Genomic DNA, 24,977 nt, shown 5'->3' with positions numbered 1-24,977 from the left:
GATCTAGTTTTTCCTTTTCTTTGAAGGTGAGAAACTTGCAGATACATATTACATCATCCTAAATTAATATGACAGAGGCATCATGAAGCTTTTTCTTCTGATCATGGGAAAGGTGACTGTTTGTGGTGCCCCCTCTCAATCCAGTCCTTTATTAGGACTGATTATTAGCTGATTGTTTTCGTTCATTTCGTCCATAGTCAGGCTTTTTCTGTGTTTTACTCTGTCTCTGCTAAACCTGAGACAGGTCAGAAGGTTATTCAGTGCTTGGCCTTCTGGGAAAGCCTGTTCCAGCGTGTGTTTGGGATAAGGTTTCCAGTAGCTGTTCAGTTGAAGAGAAGATTTGAGCCTTTTCTCTGATTGTTGTCTCCTCTCTTCTTGTATCCTCTCTTCACTTCTCTTGTTGGAGCAGCTCTGTAGTGAAAATATGTATGATGGAATAGGGATGTAGAAGTAGGACTCAGCTCTGAATGATTTGCTTTGCTGTGGAGGAGCAGGATACTGAGCAAGTTGTCTGCGATGAAGATAAGAGGGAGGACAGTGCCAATTTGTTCTTTGGAAACAGTTTATAAAATCAGAAATGTTGGTTAGAGGGGATCCCTGGAGATCATGTAGTCCAGAAGCTGTGCATGAATTGCTTCCATTCAGATCAGTAGATGCACTCAGCCATGGCTTTACTGAGCTTGAAAACCTCCAGTGATGGAGGTTCCCCAGCCCCTATAGGTAAACCTTTCACAGTGCTCTGTTTTGCCTAAGCATATGCTACCACTGGGAGAAAACTGAGGTTGCATACAGCTAACTCACTCCAGAGGTAAACTGGGCAGGGATTGTCAGAGTGGACATCTTTATGTCAGTCATCTGTCAGTCTCCAGTGTTTGTGGTTTACACAGGACCCAGGATAACAAACTGAAAATAAGGTGGCCTGTTTTATGTCACACGGAAGATGACTTTGTGCAAAGGCTGTTTCTGAATCTTACTGAGATTTAAGGGTGGAGAAGAGGCAGTATTGCTGTTAGCCATGCTTTTGTGTGACTTGTGGTAACTTCTCATCTGAAAAATAAAGACTTTTACAGTCCTTTTTGCAATCATGATTCAGCTGTCATTCTGCGACGAAAAGAATCATGATTCGTAAGCCCACTGACTAAACTGTTTTTAGGGAGAAAAACTGTTTTTAGTGAGAACTTAATTTTTTTTTTTACTTAATTTAATTTCAAAGGAACAGTGTTGTCTTTCTTTTTTCACTGTAATGCTATTCATTGCAAGTTTAGTACAATTTTCTTCTCTCATTGTTTTTGCAGTTATTCAGAAACTTGAATTAGCATGTTTTTGGAAACAGATATACATGCTGAAGGACATTGTTTGATAAGTACTCATAATTTATCATTTAAAAGTTTTATGTAACATAAAATTATAGTTTTGTAATAGTTTGATCATTATGCATTGTTAAACTGAAGTGGTTGTACCTGAAAAATTCTGATGTGTTCAGCCTTTCTTTTTCATGTATAAAACATGAGACAGGGAAGCATATATTTATTTATGTAACCTGGTAAAGAGTAATATGTCGTCTGGTAAGAGTAAAGAAGAGTGAAAGAATTTTGCTAATTGGTTAGGGTTTTTTTGTCAGCTGGTACTTGAAACAACTTGTAAAATGTTTTTGAAAGAGTTTTGCAGATTTCCCTACTACACATACCTTTCCCATTCCTGGTAATACTAACGTTTCATCACAACTTAGTAGCGATAATTGTGGCAGACTAAAGAAGACACAGTCATAAAAAAAGCTAAGTCTCTTTTCCATTGCTTCTGCAGGTAGCAGTCTTGTTTATGGTAAGGTTCAGCAAGGGACACGTCTTCCTCTCTGTAACTCTCATATACTGAGCAGACCACAGCTTCGTACATTAGAATCTGCTCTTAAAGAGTTTCCAAAGTAATTCAAGATTAATCCTGTTTTTCCATGGTAACAAACAGGGAAAATGAAAAAAGGGTGATAAAAGTAGTAATTGAAGTGTGGAACAGCAGTGTAACTGTTGCGATGTGTGTGTGTGCCTAGCTTTCTGGCATGAGATCAGATCTATTTAACACCATATATATAAGTCAATTTCAAACAGTGTGTAAGCATCCTCTTAAATACAAATCTTTGTCAAATGTTAATATTAATATTAATTTTTAACTAAGAAATTAAAAAGATGTCAACGTTGTGTAGGTCTTTTTCATCAACTTTTCTGTGTTCTTAAGAAGTTTGATCAGAATTCTTTCAAATGTCACTGAGAAGAAATTAGAAATGCCACTTAGGCAGTAGTTTCAGCCTGAGCAATAAGCAGATAGGCCGCACCTTGAATCCTGTGCTCAGTTTTGGTCCCCTTTCTCCAAGAAAGACATATTGCTTCTGGGGCTTGTCCACAGGAGGGCAACACAGCTGAGGAATGGTCTGGAGTACAAGTGTTATGAGAAGTAGCTGAGGGAACTGGAGTTGTTTAGCCTGGAGAGGAGGAGGCTGAGGGGAGACCTTATTGTGCTCTTCAGCTGTATAAAAAGAGGTTTGTAGAGAGGTGGGTGCTGGTCCCTTCTCCCAAATCACAAGTGATAGGATGAGAGGAAATGACCTCTAGTTGCACCATGGAAGGTTTTGATTTGATGTTAGAAAGAGATCCTTCACCAAAAGAGTGATCAGGCTGTGGGACAAGCTGCCTAGAGAAGTGGTGGAGTCTCCATTGCTGCAGGTGTTCAAAAGCAGTTTTAGATGTGACACTTTGGGACATGGGTTAGTAGGGATGGTGATGTTGGGCTGGTGGTTGGACTGGATGATCTTTGAGGCCATTCCAACCTTAGCGATCCTATGATTCAAAGTAGTGTTTACAGTTTATAAAACATTTTTGGGTTCGCTTTGAAGATTACTTTTTTTTTGCACTGCTGTTGCAGAGGATGTTTAGGTAGAAATACGCTATCACTGATAATCATGGTATCGTAGAATACCATGGTTGAAAGGGACCTTAAAGATCATCTAATTCAACATAGAATCATAATGTTTTGGAGAATGTTTTCTGAAACTCTCCTTAGCAAACCTGTACCTAGAGTTTTTGTATAGAGCTCACCAGTATTTTTAAATTTCAAACCTTTGAGTCCATTAAGACATCTTCAGTATCCTTTTCGTTATAGTCACAAGCTGACAGTTTTAAGTACTTCTTTGCTTTGCTTTGTGTGCCACTGATAGTAATCCACAAGGGTGTTAGTGATGTGAATGGGGCTGCCATTGCTGGGATCAGCTGTGGACTTATTCAGGTATGTTTATTGGTAGTTGTGTAGTGTTGAGGTACATGAGCTTATTGAAGTACAAGCCTTGATGCTACCTTCTGAGAGCTTAAGTTCTTTGGCTAATAAGAACCCATGTTATTTTGGTTTTCTCCTCTTTTTCCTCCTCTTTCTTCCTTCCTACCTCTTCTCCTTTTTTTTCCTTCCCACACTCTTTTACCTCCTCTCTGTTTTTGTCTTCCCTTCTCTCCTTTGCCCTCCCCCTCCTGCCTTTTAAAAATTTTTTTTTTAACTTCTGCCAGCTCCTGGCATCTTAAGCCTTGTCCGTGGCCTGTTTCAGTCTGCTATTTGACTGTTTTATTGTTCTGCTGCAGCAATTGCATCTTTGCAATACGACATTGACTTATATTCTGTGTTTCCTGACTTTCCTGCCCATGAAGTATCAATGAAGAAGCTAAGTTAAAAATTGTATCCAGTATGGATTACAGTATTCTAGTAATACCTCTTTACAAAACTGACAAAACGCATTTTTCTGTTTTCCAGTGCAAGCCAAATGTAAGATAACCTTTCTGACTTTAATATGTACAGTACACAACTGCATTTGTAATTGGTAACAGCAAAATAGCCAGTCTGAAATGTGCTCTGTGCATGGTAGAACTGCAGTCTTTTTATGCTTATTTTGTTTAAATTTTGATTTAGAAAAAAGAAATGCTTAGTTGGAGACTGTATAAGAGTTGGTTTGCTTATTTTCCCTGTTTTAAGTATGAAGAAGCAGAATATCAATTTTTCCACCAAATGTCAGCTGTTAATATGGAATCAAATACTTTTCATCCGTGTTGTCCAATATCTTGTTTCCTTCTATCAAAGACCAGCAAGCAGAAGCACTTTGGAGAGTTAGCATTAACATTTTCTAGACTTCTAGTCAAACATTTGGTAGTATAGCATAACAACTGCAAGATTTTATTGTTGCTGGGGTTTGGTTTTATTTTGGTTTTGTTTGTTTGTTTGACTTTGTGGATCAACTCTTTGTTAGCCAGAATTTCAATTATTTTCTTTCTGTTGATGAAATTCTTTCTCTTTGAAAAGAATTCTCACTCTAAAAAAATGTGGGAGGATATTGAAACTAGTATTTTTTTTAATGACCTGGATTTCAAAAGAAAATATTTCCAGTAACTTCCAATTTGGAGTCTAAGCAAATTATCTGTACAGTTGTAAAACACACATATTTAGGTAGCAGACTGTCCCCTAGGCAGTTTGAGAGAGGACTCGAAGCTTGGCAAACTTGTCATGCGTGAACTGTACCTTGCGGCTGGATGCTTGAGCTTATCTGGAGTTGCAGCTGAGTGGAAATGTTAAGTAAGCTGGGGGTCTTGGCTAATCCTTCTTGGCTGTGATCCAGTTTGGGGAGCAGCAAGAGGATACTTGCAGCTGTCTACTCAGAGTGTCTCTATCAGCCAATGGGAGAAATATCAAGTAAATGCTTAAAGCCTTCTAGCAGGTCAACCAGATGTGTGAGGATTCAGCAGACCAGTGTGGTAGAGCTGGCAGCCGTACAGCAGTCAGTAGGTCTGGCAGAATGACATTGTGTGTAATTGACCTGTGGGTGAAAACTGCTGTAATTTGAGGAGGAATACTGTGTGTGAAGTTTTGCAGGATCAATTTATATGTGCTGTGAATTTCTGTACATATATATACATCTCTGAGTCTTTTGGCTGGGGTACTTGCTATTATTTTGGTTTCCTTTTTTAGAGAAATGTCATGAGTTCTTCCGCTTCAGGCCCCTATGCAGACCTTCTCACCCAACAGGAGTAGCAGTCTTAAAGCCAAGGACCAGCATCATAGCTGACCACTTTGGAAGGGAAACTTTATGGTTCAGGCAGTTGCTTAGTTGTCATCTGCTGGACCCAAAATTTAGATAGGTGAACTAATAGGGCAGCCTTGAAAATTGCTTTTCCTGGTGGCTTTGGCTGCCTGATGCAGCTTGAGCCTGTGCTATTCAGTGCCCTGTTAAGTAGACAAGCAGCACTCATAACCTCTGCAGAGAAATTGCTCAGAAGAAATGAAAGAACTGCATGAGTTTGTGTCAGAGTTGACATTGTGTCATTTGCAGCTCTGGAATTGCAAAGCATTCAAAATTAATAACCCAGCCCCCAAAGTAAATACAGAAAAGCTGTTCTGAACTGTGGGAAGAGGGGCATAGGCTTCAGAAGAAACTTATTTTTTCTGCTCATCTCTTGTCCCCAGCTTTTACAGAGCAGTGGCACTGGAGAAGTAATGACTGTATTGCTGATTCCATGCTGACATCCCAATGGACCTGTCCTGGTTACCAGCAGGTTGATCACAGCCTCTTTTGATACCACACCAAAAGGGGCCTCACATCTGCCATGCATGGAGCTCCATAACATGCAGCCACTGGGTGCCTTGCTTGACAGATGCCAGGATGAGTTATGCTGAGGTCAAAGTCAACCTTCTGAGTTTCTAACAGCACTGGTTCTTCAGTATCAGAAGTATTCGAGTTTTACTGAAGTAGAATTCTATGTCATCTGTTCTCAAGAAACAGCCAATGTCACATTCATGGCTTGTCTGGTGCAAAAAATGGAATTTTGTGGTGCTAAGCATTATTTCTGAGTGGTGTGTGAATCCTTGGAGCCTTTCTTATTTTCTTTTCAAAAGACTTTATTCAGTTCTTCCCAGTTAGGAAAATACTATGGCTCACTTCTTAGTGCTCTTGAGGCAGTGTGCTTCTGTCCTCTCCCCTAAACGGCAGCTCTTACTGGGCTGTTCTTTAAGCTGTTGTTTCCTTTTGTTGGGTGTATTCGTGTTGTATTCAAGTAGTAAAGCTTCAGCCTTTCTGCGTTTGTAACCCACATAGTTGTGCTGTTCCTTAATACTGTTATGGGCCTTTACTTCCTTTTCTGTTGTTTTACCTTTTGGTTGCATCAGTGAGGAATTTTTGATGCAGCCACAGTAAAGTCTTATTTCCTGTCTGTCTTCCATTGATATTTCCCACTGAGTTTTTTTTAGTATATTATGGATCACATGATATTTGTCTTGCACTTTTTTCTTCAGGTTATCTGGGTTTTTTTTGAAGAAACTCTTTCCACCAGTTCCCTGAATTTGTTTGACTTCTGATGTCTGCTAGCTTCACTCTCATGCTTTCAGAACTTCATCTCCCCAGAAGAAAATGCTATCATTTCGTAATCAGTCATACAAATTACTTTCCACGATCACTTTTTAGATAGGTACTGATGGAAATCCATCCTCGGTTTTCTCATCCCATATGATTCCTCTAAGATTCATAAGATGACTTGTTATTGCTTGTCTCTTCATCCTTGTTTTCTCCTCTTCCCTCTTGAGACTAATTCTCTATTTCATAATTCATTGTGTCTCCTGGAAGTCTGCTGTTTAATTCTTCAGTGATAACGCTCATTACTTCTGGTTGCCATTGAGATAATCTGCCAGGCAGGAGTATTAGTAATAGTCAGTTTTCTACTACTTGATTCCAACAGGAAACTTGTGGTGAAATTTAGAAAACATTTTGCTAGTAAGTCTGAGATGCATTCCATCTAATCTGGCCACTGAACTTAAAAGTCTTCTCTCAAAAATCTTTAGCCTTTTACAAGGGGTGATCTGTGTGTGCTAGAAACGGCCATAGCTGTATGCTGATTTCTGAACACAAATCCTTCAGCTCTTTCATATTTATGGGTTGCCACATGGGTGTGCTGAAAGGCTAGATAGGATCAGCTTGCTGGCTTTCTAAGTAGATGATTTTATTTGCCCCATCAGCCTGTAGGTACACTGACATACTCTTGTAGTAATGTGCCAGTCTGTGAAATGAGAAGGGGAGCTCTTTAGAGCATCCTATCGACTTCTGAGTGTGGAGTTTGTTCTTAATAGAACAGAGTTTGAAAGCAAGTAGAGCAGGCAGAGAGTGGGAAGGAATGATACAATCTTTATTTGACTAATTATTATGATTTAACCATGATATGCTGTAAAAGAGTAATAAAAAAACAATTGCCCAACATGAGCTGTGACTCTTAGGAAGGAGATCAGCCGTGTGAACCCCCTCACTTTTCTGTGGTACCAGCCAGCATCTTTCCCTTCGACTTCTGCACTCCACGTTTTGGCAAGTGAGAGTCTAACCTGTTGTCTCACCCTACAGCTTTGAAGAGAGGACTTCAAGTTTCAGTAGCAGTGATTCCTGATAATCTTCAATGTGGTGGACCCACCTACCGTATTTAATAAGATATTAAACCTATGCTTCATGAGAGCTGCAAAATTGTTTGAGTTGGAAGGGGCCTTAAAGTTTGTCCAGTTCCAACCCCCCAGCCATAGGCAGACACACCTCCCACTGGATCAGATTGCTCAAGCCCCATCCAACTTTGGCTTGAGCACCTCCAGGTACAGGGCATCCATGACTTCTCTGGGCAACCTGGGCCACTGCCTCACGACCCTCACAGCCAGCTAGTCAGCAGCCATCTGAACATGAGCCAGCAGTGTGCCCAGGTGCCCAGGTGGCCGAGGCCAATGGCATCTTGGCTTGTATCAGAAACAGTGTGGCCAGCAGGACCAGCAAGGTGATTGTGCCCCTGGACTTGGCATTGGTGAGGCTGCACTTTGAATCCTGTGTTCAGTTTTTGGCCCCTCGTGGTAAGAAAGACATTGAGGTCCTGGAGCTTGTCCAGAGAATGCAGCGAAGCTGGTGAAGGGGCTGGAGGATGAGTGCTATGAAGAGCGGCTGAGGGAGCTGGGGTTGTTTAGCCTAGAGAAGAGGAGGCTGAGGGGAGACCTTATTGCTCTCTACAACTACCTGAAAGGACGTTGTGGAGAGGAGGGAGCTGGGCTGTTCTCCTAAGTGGCAGGGGACAGGAGAAGGGGAAATGGCCTCAGGTTGCACCAGGGGAGGTTCAGACTGGATATCAGAAAAAAATTTTTCACAGAAGGGGTCATTGGGCACTGGCAGAGGCTGCCCAGGGAGGTGGTTGAGTCACCATCCCTGGAGATGTTTAAAAGACAGATAGATGAAATGCTTAGGGCTTTGACTTAGTAGTGGATGGCTATGGTTGGCCTGATGATCTCAAAGGACTTTCCCAATGTAGTGATTCTATGATTCTAAATTTTTTCTTAATATCTTACCTAAATCTACCTTCTTTATTCTACCTTCTACCCTGGGAAAACCAGCGAAATCATGGCTTCTGCCAAATACTTAGAAATACTGTTTTCTTCACTGAAAACCAAGTTACATGATGCTTGCTTTGTGGAGCTGATGGGCATTTTGTGTCCAGTCAATACTGATCTGAGTCAAACTCATCTTGGTGCTGCTTTAGAAAGGGTGAAGTTCTTTCTTCTCCAGGGTAGGCAGTTGCTTTAGGAACAGCTGTAATATTTTAAGATAATATTGCTGCGCCGCTTGGAGCTATAATAAAGCCATGGTAACTCCTCTCTGGCCTCCGTGCAATGTAAGCTATAATGGCTTCAGTTGCTGCTGAAGGTGATCAAAGTTGACCTGGCTGGCTTTGCACTGAAGCAGGCTGGCAGAACCTCCAGTTCTCAGTAGTACATCTCGCTATATGGTGGAGGGATTCTCCCATCTAACAGACCACTGTGAAGCATGGAAGGTGATAGTCCTCAGGTCTGAAAAAGTGTCGTCTGCCTGTGTGGTAGCCAAGGAGTGCTGAAGCACCAGTTGTACTGCAGCAATGTTCTCAACAACCTGTGCATGCTACTGAGGCAGCGGTTAGAAGCCAATCACTGTTCTTCTCTTGATGTATAAATAAAAATGTGCTTCTTCTTCATACATAGCTTTAAAACATTTTGGACATTAGCAGAATTGGCAAATTAATGTTTTGCTTGAGTACAGTGGGTGATGAGTGGCAAGTGGTGAGCAGTGAAACTTGATGTTTGCAGCATCATTGGTCAGTGTCAGCCTTGGTTTCTGCTGGTACAGGATTTTAAAGACTCCGGATTGTCATATGTGTCAAGAAATATAATTTACTGGCTGCTCAGCTGGGTGCTGCCAACTGGTAATCCCATGGCATGTGTGTAGCTTTGAAGTTTGCATTTTGCTAAGGACTGTGTCTGTTTTGCTCTCTGCCAGTGACTTCCTTATAATAGCTCCATGCTGCTAGCTGTGCTTACTGCCGGGGCAGGATGCATTGTGTTAAACTTGTTAACTATAGCAAATTATATACCAGGGGAAAAATAGTGTGTAAAAACACGTTACTGCACCGTTCAAAGCAGCAGGGAAAACCAAGGTTAGCGCCTTCATTATCAGAAAGGGGTGGAACCTCATGTATTTTTATAGAAGTCCCAGCTTACCCTTTAAGATGTCTTTTATCATGTAACTAATTTTTTTAGCTGCCGTTCAGCATGTTTTATAGTTATGGTAAGTTGAATAGTTTATCTAGTCAAAGCCCAAGAAACTAATTAGAGGTTATCTTAAAAATACATGCCTTTTCATAAGATGCCAAGTTTGAGTTTCTAGCCAGGAGAAGGGACTGAAGGTGGGTGCAGACCTGTGTTGGCAGTTGAGAACTGCCAAAAAGAGTGCTCCTGCTTCTTCCTGTCCCTTTGTGGCTCTTCTGGCCTTTGGCAGGCTGATTTAGCTCACTCATCAAGCAGGATACTCTTGACTTTTGAGGTTGGTTTAATTTTCTAAGCCCTTAGCTGGGAAGGGGAAAAGAAATGAGAGAGTAGTAAGAGGATGGTTTTGGTCCTCAGTGCCAGTAAGTGGTTGGATGAATTCAACCTTCTTTTCTGTTGGTATTGGAAGGAATTGAGCTATTTCAGTATAAATAGATTGCCCTTGATGAGGAGAAGCAAAAAGGCAAAGGCTACATGAGCAGCAGACTGGCTTCATGTGTGACAGTCCTGAGAACTACATGATAAAGGTGTTTTGCTGCCTATGGTCTCTGCAAGTCACCAGAACACCAAAAAAGTCTTGTCTTCCTTCCTGTGCTGCAGCAAACTTACCCCTGATGAAAAATGGTTTCCATCAGTGTCAGTTTGGCTAGTCCATAGTATGCCTCTGCTTGCTGATGTGCAGGCACAGGGGAGAGGGAATGGGACACAATCAGCCACCATGGAGACTGAAGACTGCCTGGAATGTGACTTAAGGAATGATACAGATAATGGTTTAGCTTACTAGGCTGGTGAGGTTAGGTTGGGGGGGAGCAGGGAGGTGGAAGAGGAAGCTACAGAAACATGATCTATGCAGCAGAGGTAAGTGGCACATTAGCAAACTGGAGGCATAGTGCACTGGGAAGTCCCATCAACACTGAAGATACTAAGTCAGTTAATTTCAGCATGTTTCACCCTTCATTTGCACCTTTCATTTGCAAATGAAAGTAAGGTAGTCATTACTATGGATTACAGCTTCTGAGGCATTTGAGATGTTTAACAACTTTCACATAGGAATATTGTGGGAATAATGCTGTATCTCTAGTGGCTCAGGAGAAGAAGGTTAGCAGGAAGGTATATCATTTTGTTACACAAGGTAATATGGCTGGAAAAATGCAAACTGTCAGGTGCCTAAGCCTTAATTCTTTATTAACCATAGACTAGGAAGCCTGTGAATTTCTGGTGGAAAACTGAGGAATATATGTGCAAAACAGATGCAAAAAGGACATGTATTTTTATTCAAAATCTGTTAGATTATAAAGAAAATCCACTTTTTGATTAAATATTTGGAAATCCATCAATGGAAATTATCCCATTCAAGATGGAGTCCACAGCAAAATGTTTTAATTTTACAGTACTTTGGATCAGTAGTAATTTCTGCAAGCTGCAACTTGAGACAGAAATGAATATGAAATTCAGCCAGCACCAGATGAAAGTAAAGTGAGGAATACTGTGCAAGTATGACATCTTAGCACAAACTAAGACATCCTTAGCAAGTGAGAATATGTAAAACCACGCAATTAAGTGCTTGTGGAAGAGACTGCAGACACCACCACAGCATGTATCTCTGATCTTTTTGCAAAGATCAACGGATAGCAGATACCTATTCAATGTTTAGTTATATGCAGGTGCACAAGTTAACATGTTGTTGGAGATAGTTGTGCTAATGCTGGAAGTCTGCAGGAGGTTAAGTAGTAAAAGTATGTGAAATTAGGATGCAAGAATAATTTGTGAGTTGCAAGTGTAAGGGTAAACTGAAATAACCCCCTTGCTGTTATTTCTTAGTACTGTTAAAATAAAAGGGCACTTAGTAGGTTACAACTGCTTTTAACGTGTGAAGCATTGTATGTAAGTGAGCGGGAGGTGACAAGGCTTACTGAGGCATGTTTTCAGGACATCTTGCAGTCAGTCAAGTGGAAGACAGACTAGAGTTAAGCCTACCTGCCCAGAATCATGGTAGGAGAAGACTTCCCCTGTCTGTAATAGCTTAATTAGTGAGGTGAAGGAATGGCTTATGTGGAAAGTAACATCTGCCAAATACAAGGTGCTGAGGCCGCTATTCATTACAGCACTGGGCATAAGCCCCAAAATTAGATGCATACTGTCGATAGAACAAGGAAGGAATAAATGGATATGAATAATGTTGAAAACATACGCTTTTATGCTGCCTGTGTTTCCAGGGCCGTAATAGAAGCCATCAGAAAAGGCAGTTCACATAGCCAAACAAACATCGAGTATCTCCTTTGGGACATGCTGTGTCCTCAGATGAGTGTTTGGGTTTTATTTAATACCCAGGTGTTTCTAAGAAAACTGGTTGCATTTTCGATGGGATACAGAGCGCTAGCATTAGTATAGATCATGTTTGGAGCTAGGCAAAAAAAATGGTAGACCGGCATGATTAGAAGCTCTTGAAAAGAGCGGTCTGCTGGCCTCAAGCTAAACAAACCAAAATCTAAGTTATGTGTAGGTGAAATGGCATGCCCGGAAGGGCTGATGTTCTAGGGCTGTGTGTGCAGATAAATCCCTGTAATATGGAGGCTGTTGTTAACTGCCTAAGCCAGTGAAAAAAGAGTAACTAAATTCTTGGGTGTAGCTCAAGTTTGATAATGCATCCAAATTTGTCTTCCCACTGTTTAGAGGAACTGAGTAGACATGTGCACTGGTCACTCGGCCGTGTGAAGGAGAAAAAGGGAGGAGAATGGCTGCCAGTATGATCGAAGAGAAAAGAGAGTTATTTGACATACGTGTCTGTTAAAAATACAAAACTTTCTAAAGAAAACATTTTTTCCTGTTCTTAGTTGAAACTTAGTAAAACTGGCTTATCACCAAGAGCTTCAGAGCAGTTTTTAGAAGTACTGGATTGATGGATTCAAGAAATCCAAAATTTGAGATGTTTTCAGGTGTTATATTATATTTAAAATACAGATTCAATGTCACTTCCTTCTGTTTCAGAGAATGAGGCTTGTGTTTTGGATATTAAATAAGTGAGATTCCTAGGAGTCTCTGGATTTGAAATGAAGTCTATATACCTTTTTGGAAGGAAAAGGGAAAAAAAGGTGCCTTTCTGTGATTTTGAAATACTGCAGGTCTTCTGAAACAGAGAGGAACATTTAAGGTATTTTCTATGGAATTACTTTTAAATGTTGCTCAGCAGCTTCACTCTTCTTCACATCAACTAGAAATTATGTATGGATATTGATTTACTTGTTTTCATTGTGTTTTTTAATTACTATTTAAAAAAGCAAAAGTTAAATGGATGGTGTGTCATATGGAGAACTTTCCATACATGAATAGTTTTAAAAAATTAACTGTTAGCAATCTAAACATGTTGACATTGTCTTGGGGATGCTCCGATCTGGAACATTCCCATTGTAAATACTTTTTTTTCTTCTTTACATCCAGCGTCAGATGTTAAGAGCATAATGTCTGTTGCTGGTGGAAGTTGTGGTAGCATCTCAGGTCATTTCTGTGATGTGCATTCACCATTGTACGTTTTGCGGTGAAGAAGCAACAGTTGCTTACTGAAGTGTTGACTGTCGGTCCTGCAGAAGGCAGGTGCAGTACCTCAGCGGTGCTTTCAGACATGGTAAAAGCTGGGGAGCTGCAGGCTCTTGCTTTGATATTATAACTTTCTGGGTAGTGGTTATACACCACTGTACCCTCACTTAACTTGCATATATTTATAGTTATGACAAGTGGCTAATGAAACAATGAAGGCAACTACACTTCTTAACTGCATGAAATTATGTACAGTAGTTGCCTGCTTGCAGCAGGTTTACTGGGCAGCTTTCAAGAGAAAGCAGAAGCTAATTTATTGCAATTCCTTATTCTGAGTCCAGCTTTTGTTTGTGGAAAAATGTGGCCTTTCTCCTTTTGTGCTTTTGTCTCCTTAGAAATAACAATAAACCAGAGGCAGTGCTTGAAGTTCAGTCTTAGACTGAGTCAGAAACTTTCTCCATACGTATTGTCTTAGGGAATCAAACAAAGATACTATGGTTTTAGCTTTTATGGACAAATTGTTTCCTGAAAGGCTTTGGGATAATGACTTGAGCCCTTCTTCTGTTAGGCCTAGGTTTGTTGGAACAGCCAGTTGAGTACCCTGTGTGTAATCGATGGAGCTTGCCAGGTGGTGCACGTGACTTAGAGAACAGATATGCTGAACAGCTTCTGGTGCTTTCAGGTTCCTACTGCCTGCTGTGGAAAGCTAGGTGTTGTCTTAGTCTTTTGGCTTTGGAATTGTGGGGAGCTGACCACCATTAGCGGGCACACAACTGTGAGGCCTTGAGTGTTAGCTTTCATTAAGTGATTTGCATCTTCCCACCTTGACATGCAAGACAGTAATTTCCACAGCACAGTTCATAGTGATTACTGTTTATTTCCTTGTAGTATTCGGATTGACTGGTTGACTGGAACCACTTAAATGATTATTTTCCTTGTATTTCAGTAGAAACTTGTAGGATGTATGAATGCCTTGTCCAGTTAGAGCAGAAACTTGTGGCAGAACACACCAGCTTAGCAAAATCAGCACTGCAGCAGTAAGAGCTAAACGGTAATGTGTTTGGTTTTTTTAACAGAGTGAATGTATCATCAGGCCATAGATAAATGTGTTATCTAATTGTCTTGGCAGGGAGGGGGAACTCTGGCCTATGGCATGTCTTTAACAGAATTCCTTCAGCATTGTTATAAATTGATGGGAAATATTTTTTCCTCACATTACTCATGGGATATCAACAAGTATGCAAATGTGAAAATTTAACATATGTCTCCTTGCTGCTTTTACACAGTTTCTCATGCCAGTTTAATAAGTAAAAACTGTCTTTTGAAATATCACTTCAAACTTCAGTCCTTTGGTGTTGAAGACCCTGTCAGTATTATTTGCTTAGCATTCTACTGAGGTGCTAAATAGTTCATTCATATGTTTATTTTACACACTTGGACTGTAGCCTAATTCTTATCTTATTCTGGTCTCATACTGTAGTTAAAGTTCATATATTGTCTTCCTTGTTACACAGTATTGCCTCTTTTTGGGTTTCTTTGCATCAGTTTCCATTGATCCTTTTGCTGCGACTAAAGCAGGAAGACATCAGTATCTTTCTTTTGATCTCGGTAGTAAATGCATTTATTTCTAAATGAAGCTGTAACATTGTTAACTTCTGTAGAGGCATCCTGACAGCATAATAACTAGGGATAGAACAGCGATTTAGATCTAATAAGACCCGATCACGTTATTTTGTGATGTGCCTTCTGTCTCACATCTGTTCATGGAAGGTGGTCTCAGCTTTTCTGTCACAGTATCCAGGCAGTCCCCGTGCCACCCTTGGCAGCATGGTCCCGCTTTTGATTTATCACAAGTGGATCAACTTGTAATCCTAAAATCTGGAACATTTATTCTTTTCCTGAAATCTGCCGTGTTCACCCTCCACGCTTAATAAACACAGTTGTTGCACCATTTCTATTCACAGCTAGTATATTTAGACTGAGATGTAATAATGCATGTCAAAGGATTGAAGATGTTGTTATAGTTTTAATCATGCTTAATTAGCATATTCTGTGTGCCTAAGTTAAATTTTAGGGTTATCTTCCTCTTTTTGTGTTCGAATATCTTGAATTTTTTGGACCAGCAAAGATGCACATCAGGTCACCGTGTTGACTTGTGCTGGAGCACAGCTGTGTGTGCTGTATTTTGCTGGTAGATTCTAGGAGTCCTGAGATGAGACTTTCAAATCTTTTTCGATATTAAAGTGTTGCACTGTCAGTTTGCATATCATGGTGCAGTATTTGCTAAAGCTTTCAACAGATGGCAGACTTAGGAAGGTGGCATGCCTGCAGTAAACTCCTGGATTTTGTGCTGTTTTGATTTCCTTTGTGGAGCAGAAATGATATGATCATGCAAATCCTTTTATATGGACTGCAGGCTTTATGTTTTGATAAGAACAAAAAGGGGAATCTCAGAAGACAAATGAGATGCTTTAAAGCATTACTGGGTATTCAGGTAATCTCAGCTGTTGCAGAGGGTGCTTCCTCTCTGCCTGTTATGTCTGTCTTATATTTTAAATTTTGTCTGACCATTTATTGCATAAAAATTGAATGATAGAACTGGAAAGAATTTAAGTTAACAAGATGTAACTTTTTATTTTGACAGATGCAGTTGTGCTTTTGGTATGAGAGGCTAGAGAGCATGTGATCCTTTCAGCACTTCACACTACTTACAGAGGCATATCACTGTGTCCTTTCTGAGCTGCTTCATAGCTGAACACTGGGTACTACTGTGTTCCTTTAAAAGAACCAGCTCTTTTCTGTTTAGCACACTGAGCTCTACATTTGTTGATATGGCACAATACGAGCCAGTAAATAACTGTTTTATAAAATATTGGACCTATAAAGTGGATACAATCTTTATCAAGGTTCAAACTAAAACCCGTCACATGTTTGAGTATAGTTTTATTTAATTGATTTGTTTACTTTCAGGAAAAAGTACATTTTCCCAAAAAGTGGGAGAGTAAAGCACTGCTCCTATGGCATATACTAAGTACAAACAACTAATGAAAACCAGTTTTATGGAATCTCTCTCCCAGATTTAAAAATTCCTCACTTAATAGGTTACTATAACAATTGCTACTCTTGTCAATGCTATGATGACAGTTGCTTTATCTAATACAGCATAACGTTTTGAACATGAACAGGAAAACACATATTCTCTACCTCTCTACTTTGTTTAGTTAAACTATGTATTTATGAATATGAACAGTAAAATGTTTCAAATACAAATAGTGATGTGTCATGAAATGCATGAAAATACCTTTTACTACTTAAAAACAGTGCAGCTAGCAAATTTAAAAGACATGCAGCCTGACTTTCTTTTCCTTTCTCAGACTGAAATGTTTTAAAGACAGTTCCCAAGCATTATTATTAAATTATTCTTTTAAATGAGATTTAATTTTGAAGGGCTTGAAATATGCAGACAGGAACCTCTCTAGACAGTCAGCTGAGGAATAGCAAGTGTTACTTATTTGGTTTTGCCATTGAAATGTAGCCTGCATAGCCTGTGTCATCAGAAATTGGTTGTTCTTACAGCTCCCCTCTTCTTAGGTTGCTCAATAGGGCTTCCCAGCCCAAGTTGCAGTTGGTAGTCATTTGGAGAATGAGCCCTCCTTCTGCCATGAGATTCTTATTCCAGCTTTTTGAACTTACTTGGACGTGTGCCTGGGTGCTGAAGGTCACCTAGGGAAGCTCCTTTGGAAGGTGTAATGGTTGTTTGTAGCTCTTTTGTCATTAGAGCTCCTAGATGCACAAGTCTGAAGGAACAGAACTCTGCACTTTGCTTGAGGGACGTGGTTGTACTGCATGCCGTGGGTGGATACTGGGATTACTTTTTGTGATGCAGCTCAAAGTTTACACGTTCTTTGAATAAACGAAGGCTATTGTTAAAGTGTGCTTACAGCCTGACACATTCCACATGTAAAATAATTTTGATGTGGAAAGTTTCAGTGTTGCTGTACATGTATATAATATTTACAGTAAGTGTGGTATAGAGTGGGTAAATACAGAGCAGGAGCAATGTCAGTTGCTAGCCCATTCAGCACTTGTCCAAGTATCATTAAAAATGTTAACGTTAAATCGGGGGTTTAATAGTATTTAATTTACTACTATTTAAACACCTCAGCACAGACTGGCCTGCATTTCTAGTTTAAAAGTTCTGGTATAGGTTTGACATGTTCACTATATAGTGTTTTTTGAAACTTCTGATAATACTTTGTTTCTAAAGAAGAGGAACAAGCAAATGCACAGTACTAAATATTGTCTTTTTTTTTTTATTTTTCAGATTAGCACTGTACGTATATGAATATCTGCTCCATGTAGGAGCACAGAAATCAGCCCAGACATTTTTGTCAGAGGTATGTTTCCCCATCCTTTTTTTTTCCTTACACAGCTTTGTAGTGGGTGCAAGTGAAATAAATATAAGTTTATCTAGAGTAAACAGTAGTGACAACCTTGATTATCTGTTTACACTGATCAGCATAGATTTCCAGTTCTGCAAGAGCCAGTTTGTCATGTCATTTAACATGCCTTTGCATAACTATTTCTGCCGTGACTTGTTATTCCTGTTCTGTGATTTGCTGTTACACTGGGGAAAGATTAATCTGTTATCTGTAATAAATGTGCATGTTAGGGAGTGCATCAACGATACTCCTTTTTGATGACCTTTTGACTTACTGTTGATATCTCCAGTCGTGAATGATGTACCCTTCCAAATACACATCTTACTGTCATACGTTTGCAGTTCGCATTCTCTTAAGCAGTGCTTGACTCTGTGTGTTCTTTCTTACTGTGCTTGTGCTTTCTTACTATGCTTCTAATGACTTCACTTCTTTTCATCTGGCAAATCAATTATGGCTACAGCCATTTAGGTCCTGTTACTTACACACTTAAAACTGCTAATGGAATTTTTACCTTTGCGTGATAGTTATTATTTTTCATAGTCTTTCAAAGACTTTGTGTACATCTTTTGAAGGTTGAAGTAAATTATTTCCCCTTAGCAGTTTACATTCACTCTGGAATACAAAAATACCTGTATGCCAAACATATTGAGGTCTTCTGGATGTTTTATTGTTTTTAATCTTTCTTTGATGAGAATATTTAAGATGATAATAATAGTTTAATAGTAAGCAGAAGTGAGGAAAAAACAGGCAAGTTGTTGTGCTAGGAAAATTTGCTGCTTCAGTGAATACTCCTCCAAAAGCTAATAAAATTACTATGCTAGCTATAACATTTTGGAGGTGGTAGTGGAAAGGATGAGAATGAGACCATTGTTTGTGGAGTTTATAGAAAATTCAGATAACAGTGATAAGGAAAAGGGGTAGGATTGTGGTAGTATCAGTTTAGTGTGTAGTAAAGTGTGGTTTTGACAACTGTTTCTTACTCTTTAGTAAAGCACTGGAAAAATAAGAGAGAAAATAATGGAGAGTATCATCTCGGCTTTTCCTAAAGAGCTGTCCTTTGTAAATAGTAAACTGCACAAGTTTCGTTCTGCTAATTTTGTTATTTTGTTTTTATGATATATTTGGCAGAAGTATAACTGGTATAATATTTGGATTTCTAGAAATCATTCAATACAGTGTCTTGAAACTTCGCTAATTCAGTCTTGGGTCATAGAGAAACTCTCAGATCTGTATGAATGTAATATGAGAATTTATGAAATCTTTTAAATAAAGACTAATACTAGCCAAAGGAGGGTAAGCAAGGGGCGTGGACCAGTAATAGCATATATAGTTGGTACGAGGTATCTGTTAGATTTTGCACAAAGCTGTAAATTTATTTACATTGTTCATAAGCAGTGCAGAAGGGTAAATACTATTCTGACAATACTTGTGAATGGTGGTATGTTGGAGCCAGAGGCAGTTGTCAGTGATACAGAGAAACATGGAAAAACTAATACTTGAGACAGGTTCAGACTGAGAAAACCCTATCACTAATATGGCTTTGAGAACTGGACAAAAATTCAGAAGTTAAATGGCAAGTGATAAAAGCAGCAGAAAAAACATGATAGTTGATTGTGTAAGAGACATGTCTTAGCCTTGGAATGCCCATGCAGTCCTGGGCTGTAAACTCCAGCAAATAGCTCTGCCCTGGCTCTACCCTACGCGAGTCAGCTGTTTTTGTTAGGGAGTACTGGCATATGGTATGAAAACAAGAGAACATCAATTGAGAGAGGTGCAAAAAAACTCTTCTCGCAAATTTATGATCTAGCTTTCCATGTGTTTTCAACCTTGTCTGGCTCATGGTTGTTAAGAAGGAGTTGCCTTGCTGTGGGGAGGTTGTTCTGAGTGCACTTGAGGTATAGGTAACGCCAAGGTGGCATCGGAGGAAATTTATATTGGTTTGTCCCCCCTTAAAAAACATGGCTTTTTGCTCTCGATGCTCTTTCTGCTCTGGCCGTCTGTGCCTGACAGAAGAATTTGGGTGGATTTTGTTAAAGAGGTTAAGAGTAGCTCTGAAACTGAACATAAGGGCATAAAAGGATTAAGTATACACAGATTGTCTGAGCTATACAGCAGTCAGAGGTATCTATCTGTATATAAATGACAAAGATTAAGAGTCCTTCCTTAAATTTCTGCTAGGGAACATGGCTAAGAGTAATGGAACAAACGTAAGAAAATGAAAATTTAAGCTGGATATCATGGAATCCACTCTGCTACTGAAGAACCTAGTGATGGTTGTCCTAAGTATTCCAATGTTTTTGTATTACTTCATTTATAGTTTGAATTTCATAGAAATAATCTGCAAGTCAAAGGGATTGCGAACCTGCCCTAGGAGGAAGGACTGAAGGAGTTGAGTGTCTGTTGCATTCTTCTCTAAAACACAGGAACTCAAGCTCCTCTAGCATTTTCCTGGATCCCTTGGTAGCAGAGACCTCCTTGGTTTGTTGGCAGTAAATCTTGTATCTTCATCTGCAAATTTACTTTCAGGAGACGTGGCATGAAGTACCACGTCAAAAGGACTCAACCACAATTTCATACCAAGTGATCATACAGCTGGCAAAATGGCAAGGGGCTAGCACAACTAGCTTTCATATGGACCGTATCATTGCTTATGAGTATTGAACAGAGCTATTGAGATGGGGTACACACATTTTTGAAATAAAAGAAGCTCTTCTGCCCCAGAGTCTTTGGTGTCCCAGCTGCTACATTTTCCTTGAAGAGTTGATCCTTATAAACCATCCCTATCCTTCCTCTAGAAGTTAGGTTCCAGCCTTGGAGGCATAATTCCATTAGGTTTGTTGGACCAAGAAGATGGGCATTTCCCAGTTAGTCAGTCACTGGCTGAGAGTTTAATCAGTACAGTTGATGATGAGGGCATTTTTCTGTAATTAATAATTCTTCATAAATTGTATTAGGTGTCTGTGATCAGACAGACTGACTTGGGCCAGGTGAGATAGAAGTATGTATTTTTTGAAAAAACAAAACAAAGCTTCCTCAAACAAGTCCCAAACTTCCAAATTGCCTGAATAAATTTCTCAAGATGAAATATGTCTTGTTAAAAAGGACCAGTGTAAGACCTGTGAATTGGATGATTTACTCATCCAGCCCTGCTTTAAGGAGCACAAACACTGCTTAGTAGTAGTGAGGAATTTCTACACAGATGTAATTATCACTCCTAACAATGATTTTTCAATGTCAGTAACCATTTTTTTGTTTGTATGCTGCCTCATTTCATTATGTTGCTTTTGACGCATCTCAAAGTTCTGCGTGTTTCTGGTGGTTAACACAAGTCCTTTCAAGCCATTCCTGCTGCATAGTCATGTGCAATCATGCCTCAGAGGAGTGCATTTGAGAGTTTGTGTAACACCTTTGCAGTAGCTTTGGCCTTTATTTATATTCTTTCATTTTTATCAATATTTTTATCTACCAGTGCTTAAGTAGGAGCTTTTTAAAAGATGCTTTTTATATATTAATTTGTTAGGTGATGGTGGTGGGGTTAAGCACTGTGCAGTTGGTTAATTCTGCCAGCTTTACCAACAGAAGTAGTGGTAGTGCCTCAAGGTGACTTTTGAAAATAGTTTTTTTAAATAGCAGAGTTATTTTCAAAAGTTGTGTTACTATATTATATAAAAATTACACAGGATTACTAGAATATTTTTAGGTATATGAACTACATATTCTCCTGCAAGCTACTGACAGAATTTGTATGTGTTTAAATTTCTCAAGAACTGGGTGTGAAAATAAAGTTGGTGTTAAGAATCAAAGTTTTAGTCGCTTTTGGAAAATGCCAGCTTTATCAGTACCTCTGGCATTCTAAATACTGTATCTCCTTTTCCTAGTAAGCTTTTATATACTTTTATATACATAAATCTTTCAATACCTTTCATATTGAGGACTGTGTAAGCATTTCATTAAAATAATCCTCTTTTTGTTTGGCTGTCTCTAGAGCAGAATATGGTTTCTGTTTAAATAAATTTTTTAACAGAATTGGACAGGAAATAATGCTGTGTGTAGTTCTAATGGGAGGAATTTGGAGTGCATGCAACACCCTAGTTTCCACCCAGTTTTAGCACGAGACATTCTTCTGTAAAGTGTTACGTGAATTTCTGCAGGACCTCCAGTTATTTGCAACAGAGCTCCTTAATCAGTTGTGTGGACTTTATTACAGTCCAAACTACTCAATTTTGTAGTTGAGGACTAACTAATACCTACAGCATTAATAAACTGGTTGTTTGATTATATTCAAGATACAGTATTTGATGAATCTTGCAGACAGAAAATACCGTGTCACCATGCATTATGTTGTCTAGTGGGTTCACTGATCAACAAGAAATGTGAGAGGTCGAGGGTAAGAGTTCTTACACTGCATTTCCTTTGAAAAGAGTGTTAAGAAACCTGGCTTCCTAGGTGGGATAGAAGTCACAGCCAGTATAGCTGTTCAGGAGAGGCTGCCAGCACAGAACAACCAAGCCAAACTAGCTTTATATTTTCAATGAATGGTGAGAAACTGGGTTGTAACTCTGATGTTGCTTGTATTTACCACATTACTTCTAACAGTAAAGCACTCTCAGGATTTTGAAACTCTGGCTTGCTTTGGATGCGGAGGGAAGACTGCCACCTGCTGAATCAGTAACATTAGTTTTGTGACTTCTGTTTTCCCTAGTGTGAATTGGAATTAGATCCTTTTAAGGGTATGTTTTAGCACTCTTTTTTTCAGTCATGCGTTTTTGAAGTTAGTGTAATGCATGCCTCAGTGGTGGAGCGATACAAAATAGATCATGAATAAAATCGCAGTCAGAACCTAAAATAAAATGCACTTCAAAATAGGCTTTCCTAGAAGAAGAAAATCTTTCTTTAAGTATCACCTATATAATTAAGTGTATCACGGCTTGGTGATTATAAAGCTTTTCAAAACTACAAAATCTTTACTCCTTTCTCTGCCTGTTATCTGCATGAACTGTATAATGCTTTTTAGTAAAAATCACAGAAATGTACATGTCTGTTTTCATTGTTTTATTTCAGATAAGATGGGAAAAAAACATCACACTGGGGGAACCCCCTGGATTCTTGCATTCCTGGTGGTGGTAAGTATCAGTTTTCTTGTCCTCTAATTTTCAGAATATGTTGATTGCTATTTTGAGCAGCTGGGGGCAAGAAATTCAGGAGAACATTGGAAAAGGAATGTGAAGATGAGGATCAAGAACCATTTTCTTGTTAGGGAATGAAAGAAGAGAAATGATGTATAGAATAAGATACAGATATTAGATACAGAAAAATGAATATTGCATAGTGTGTTTATAGGAAAGCATCTTTGAAAGAGGTGGCCTGAATTTCTTTCTTCACCACCTTCCATTGAGTTGTGCATTAAAGAGATGGTTCTACATGTCTTTAATAGTTTACATTTGAAAATAAAAAGATATATATATGGGGACTCAGGATATACATCTGAGCTTCCTCAGTCTACAGTCCACATTCTAGTCATGAGAATAGCATATGGAGGTAATTAGAATCATAGAATCAAAGAATGACCAGGTTGGAAAGGACCTCTTGGATCATCGAGTCCAACCATTCCTATTAAACACTAAACTGTGTCCCTGAGCACCTTGTCTGTCCGTCTTTTAATCCCCTCCAGAGATGGTGACTCAACCACCTCCTTAGGCAGCCTCTGACAGTGTCCAATGACCCTTTCCATGAAAATTTTTTTTTTCTGATATCCCGTCTGAACCTCCCCTGGTGCAGCCTGAAGCCATTCTCTCTCGCCCTGTCCCCTGTCACTTGGGAGAAGAGGCCAGCACCCTCCTCTCCACAACCTCCTTTCAGGTAGTTATAGACATCAATGAGGTCTCCCCTCAGCCTCCTCTTCTCCAGGCTAAACAACCCCAGCTCTTTCAGCTGCTCCTCGTAAGACTTGCTCTCCAGCCCTTTCACCAGCTTCGTTGCTCTTCTCTGGACTCACTCCAGAGCCTCAACATCCTTCTTGTGGTGAGGGGACCAGAACTGAACACAGGATTCGAGGAGCGGTCTCACCAGTGCCAAGTAAGGAGGCAGAATAACCTCCCTGGACCTGCTGGTCACGCCGTTTCTGATCCAAGCCAAAATGCCATTGGCTTTCTAGGCCACCTGGGCACACTGCTGGCTCATGTTAGCTGAACCCAGGCTACTAGCCTTCTTGAGAGGCAATATACGTTAGCATGAGCCCTGGTGCTGCAGTGTTTGCAGTTGCACAGTTTCTCTCAGCCCAAAAGACAGGTAGACATGGGGTTCACTTGTGATTTTTTATGCATGATACTATTTACTTATATATATTGGTGTGCAGAGACATATTTGTGTGTGTAGAATTCCCAAGGAGAAAAGAGTGCTCATTGTCATTGCTATTTAGACATGGTATTTATTGGTCATCACATGATTTGGATATATCCAATATGCCTGTGTTTCAAAGAATACAAAATACTGTCCAACTGCCACAAGTAGAACAATTTATAAGTTTTAAAGTGGTCTGTAGGGCTATACTGAAGGTGGCTTATTCTGCATTGACCTTTCTTTCATAGCTTTTTAGGTATGTAATGGAAGCATGGCTAGAAGAACATGTCCCTTCTTTCTCTGTTGTCTGCGTTGTTCTGAATTTTGATCATCTGCAACAGTGTACTCAAGTTTTCCATAATACCTTACTGTGGCTCTGGGTACCGTACTGTGTTACAGAGGATTAAGTCTAAAGCAATAAACAAACACTATGAAACTCTTAACAAATTTTATTATTTTAGTTGCTCTAGGCTACACATGATTTCATTCCAGAAACTTTGTATTAAAACTACTTTGTGTATAACTCTATTTAAAGGGGTTTGGGTGGAAGACTGATGGAAATACGTGCTCATCTCTGTAAATCAAGAACATTCCCACCTATTTCCTACTCATGTGCATACACCTGTTTCTCTGGGAACCTTTGTTTAGAGCACAGTATTGGACCTTGGCAGAACTCCCAGTTTTCTCTCCAGTTTCTTGCCTTTTCATGTTATTACAAATCTGTCCCTTCCTGTGTTTCATGGAAGTTAATTGCAGCAGTTGCCAGAGGTACAAGGATAAATGCAGAGCTTCAGTAGTATGCCCTGTACTCTTAGACCTTGTACATGAGACTAGCTTCTTGGTCCGTACTACAGTGTTATTAGAGGAATACGGCACTGTTTGCCTCAGATAATCAGATGGTAGGACTTAATCATAGGATCACCAGGTTGGAAAAGACCCACCGGATTATCGAGTCTAACCATTACTATAATACCAGGTTTGAAGGATACAATTTTTTTCTCCAATCAAAAACTAAATATATTTGGAAATTTAACCAGGAATGCCAGACTTGATTCA

The 24,977-nt window shown here is 39.5% G+C and overlaps 1 protein-coding gene across 3 annotated transcripts in view; it reads left to right on the top strand.

Moving 5' to 3' along the window:
* Positions 1-24,977, top strand: part of SSBP2 (single stranded DNA binding protein 2) — a 192,292-nt gene that overhangs the window by 25,606 nt on the left and 141,709 nt on the right. For all 3 annotated transcript variants that reach the window (XM_069880340.1, XM_069880341.1, XM_069880339.1), the window contains exons 2-3: positions 17,465-17,537; positions 22,644-22,705. In XM_069880340.1, coding sequence (XP_069736441.1) covers positions 17,465-17,537; positions 22,644-22,705 — 135 coding nt within the window. The remainder of the gene's footprint in view (positions 1-17,464; positions 17,538-22,643; positions 22,706-24,977) is intronic.

The sequence above is a fragment of the Phaenicophaeus curvirostris genome, chromosome Z (assembly GCF_032191515.1).
Source record: "Phaenicophaeus curvirostris isolate KB17595 chromosome Z, BPBGC_Pcur_1.0, whole genome shotgun sequence".
Classification (NCBI taxonomy): Eukaryota; Metazoa; Chordata; class Aves; order Cuculiformes; family Cuculidae; genus Phaenicophaeus; species Phaenicophaeus curvirostris.
This window is presented reverse-complemented; position numbering and strand designations above follow the sequence as displayed.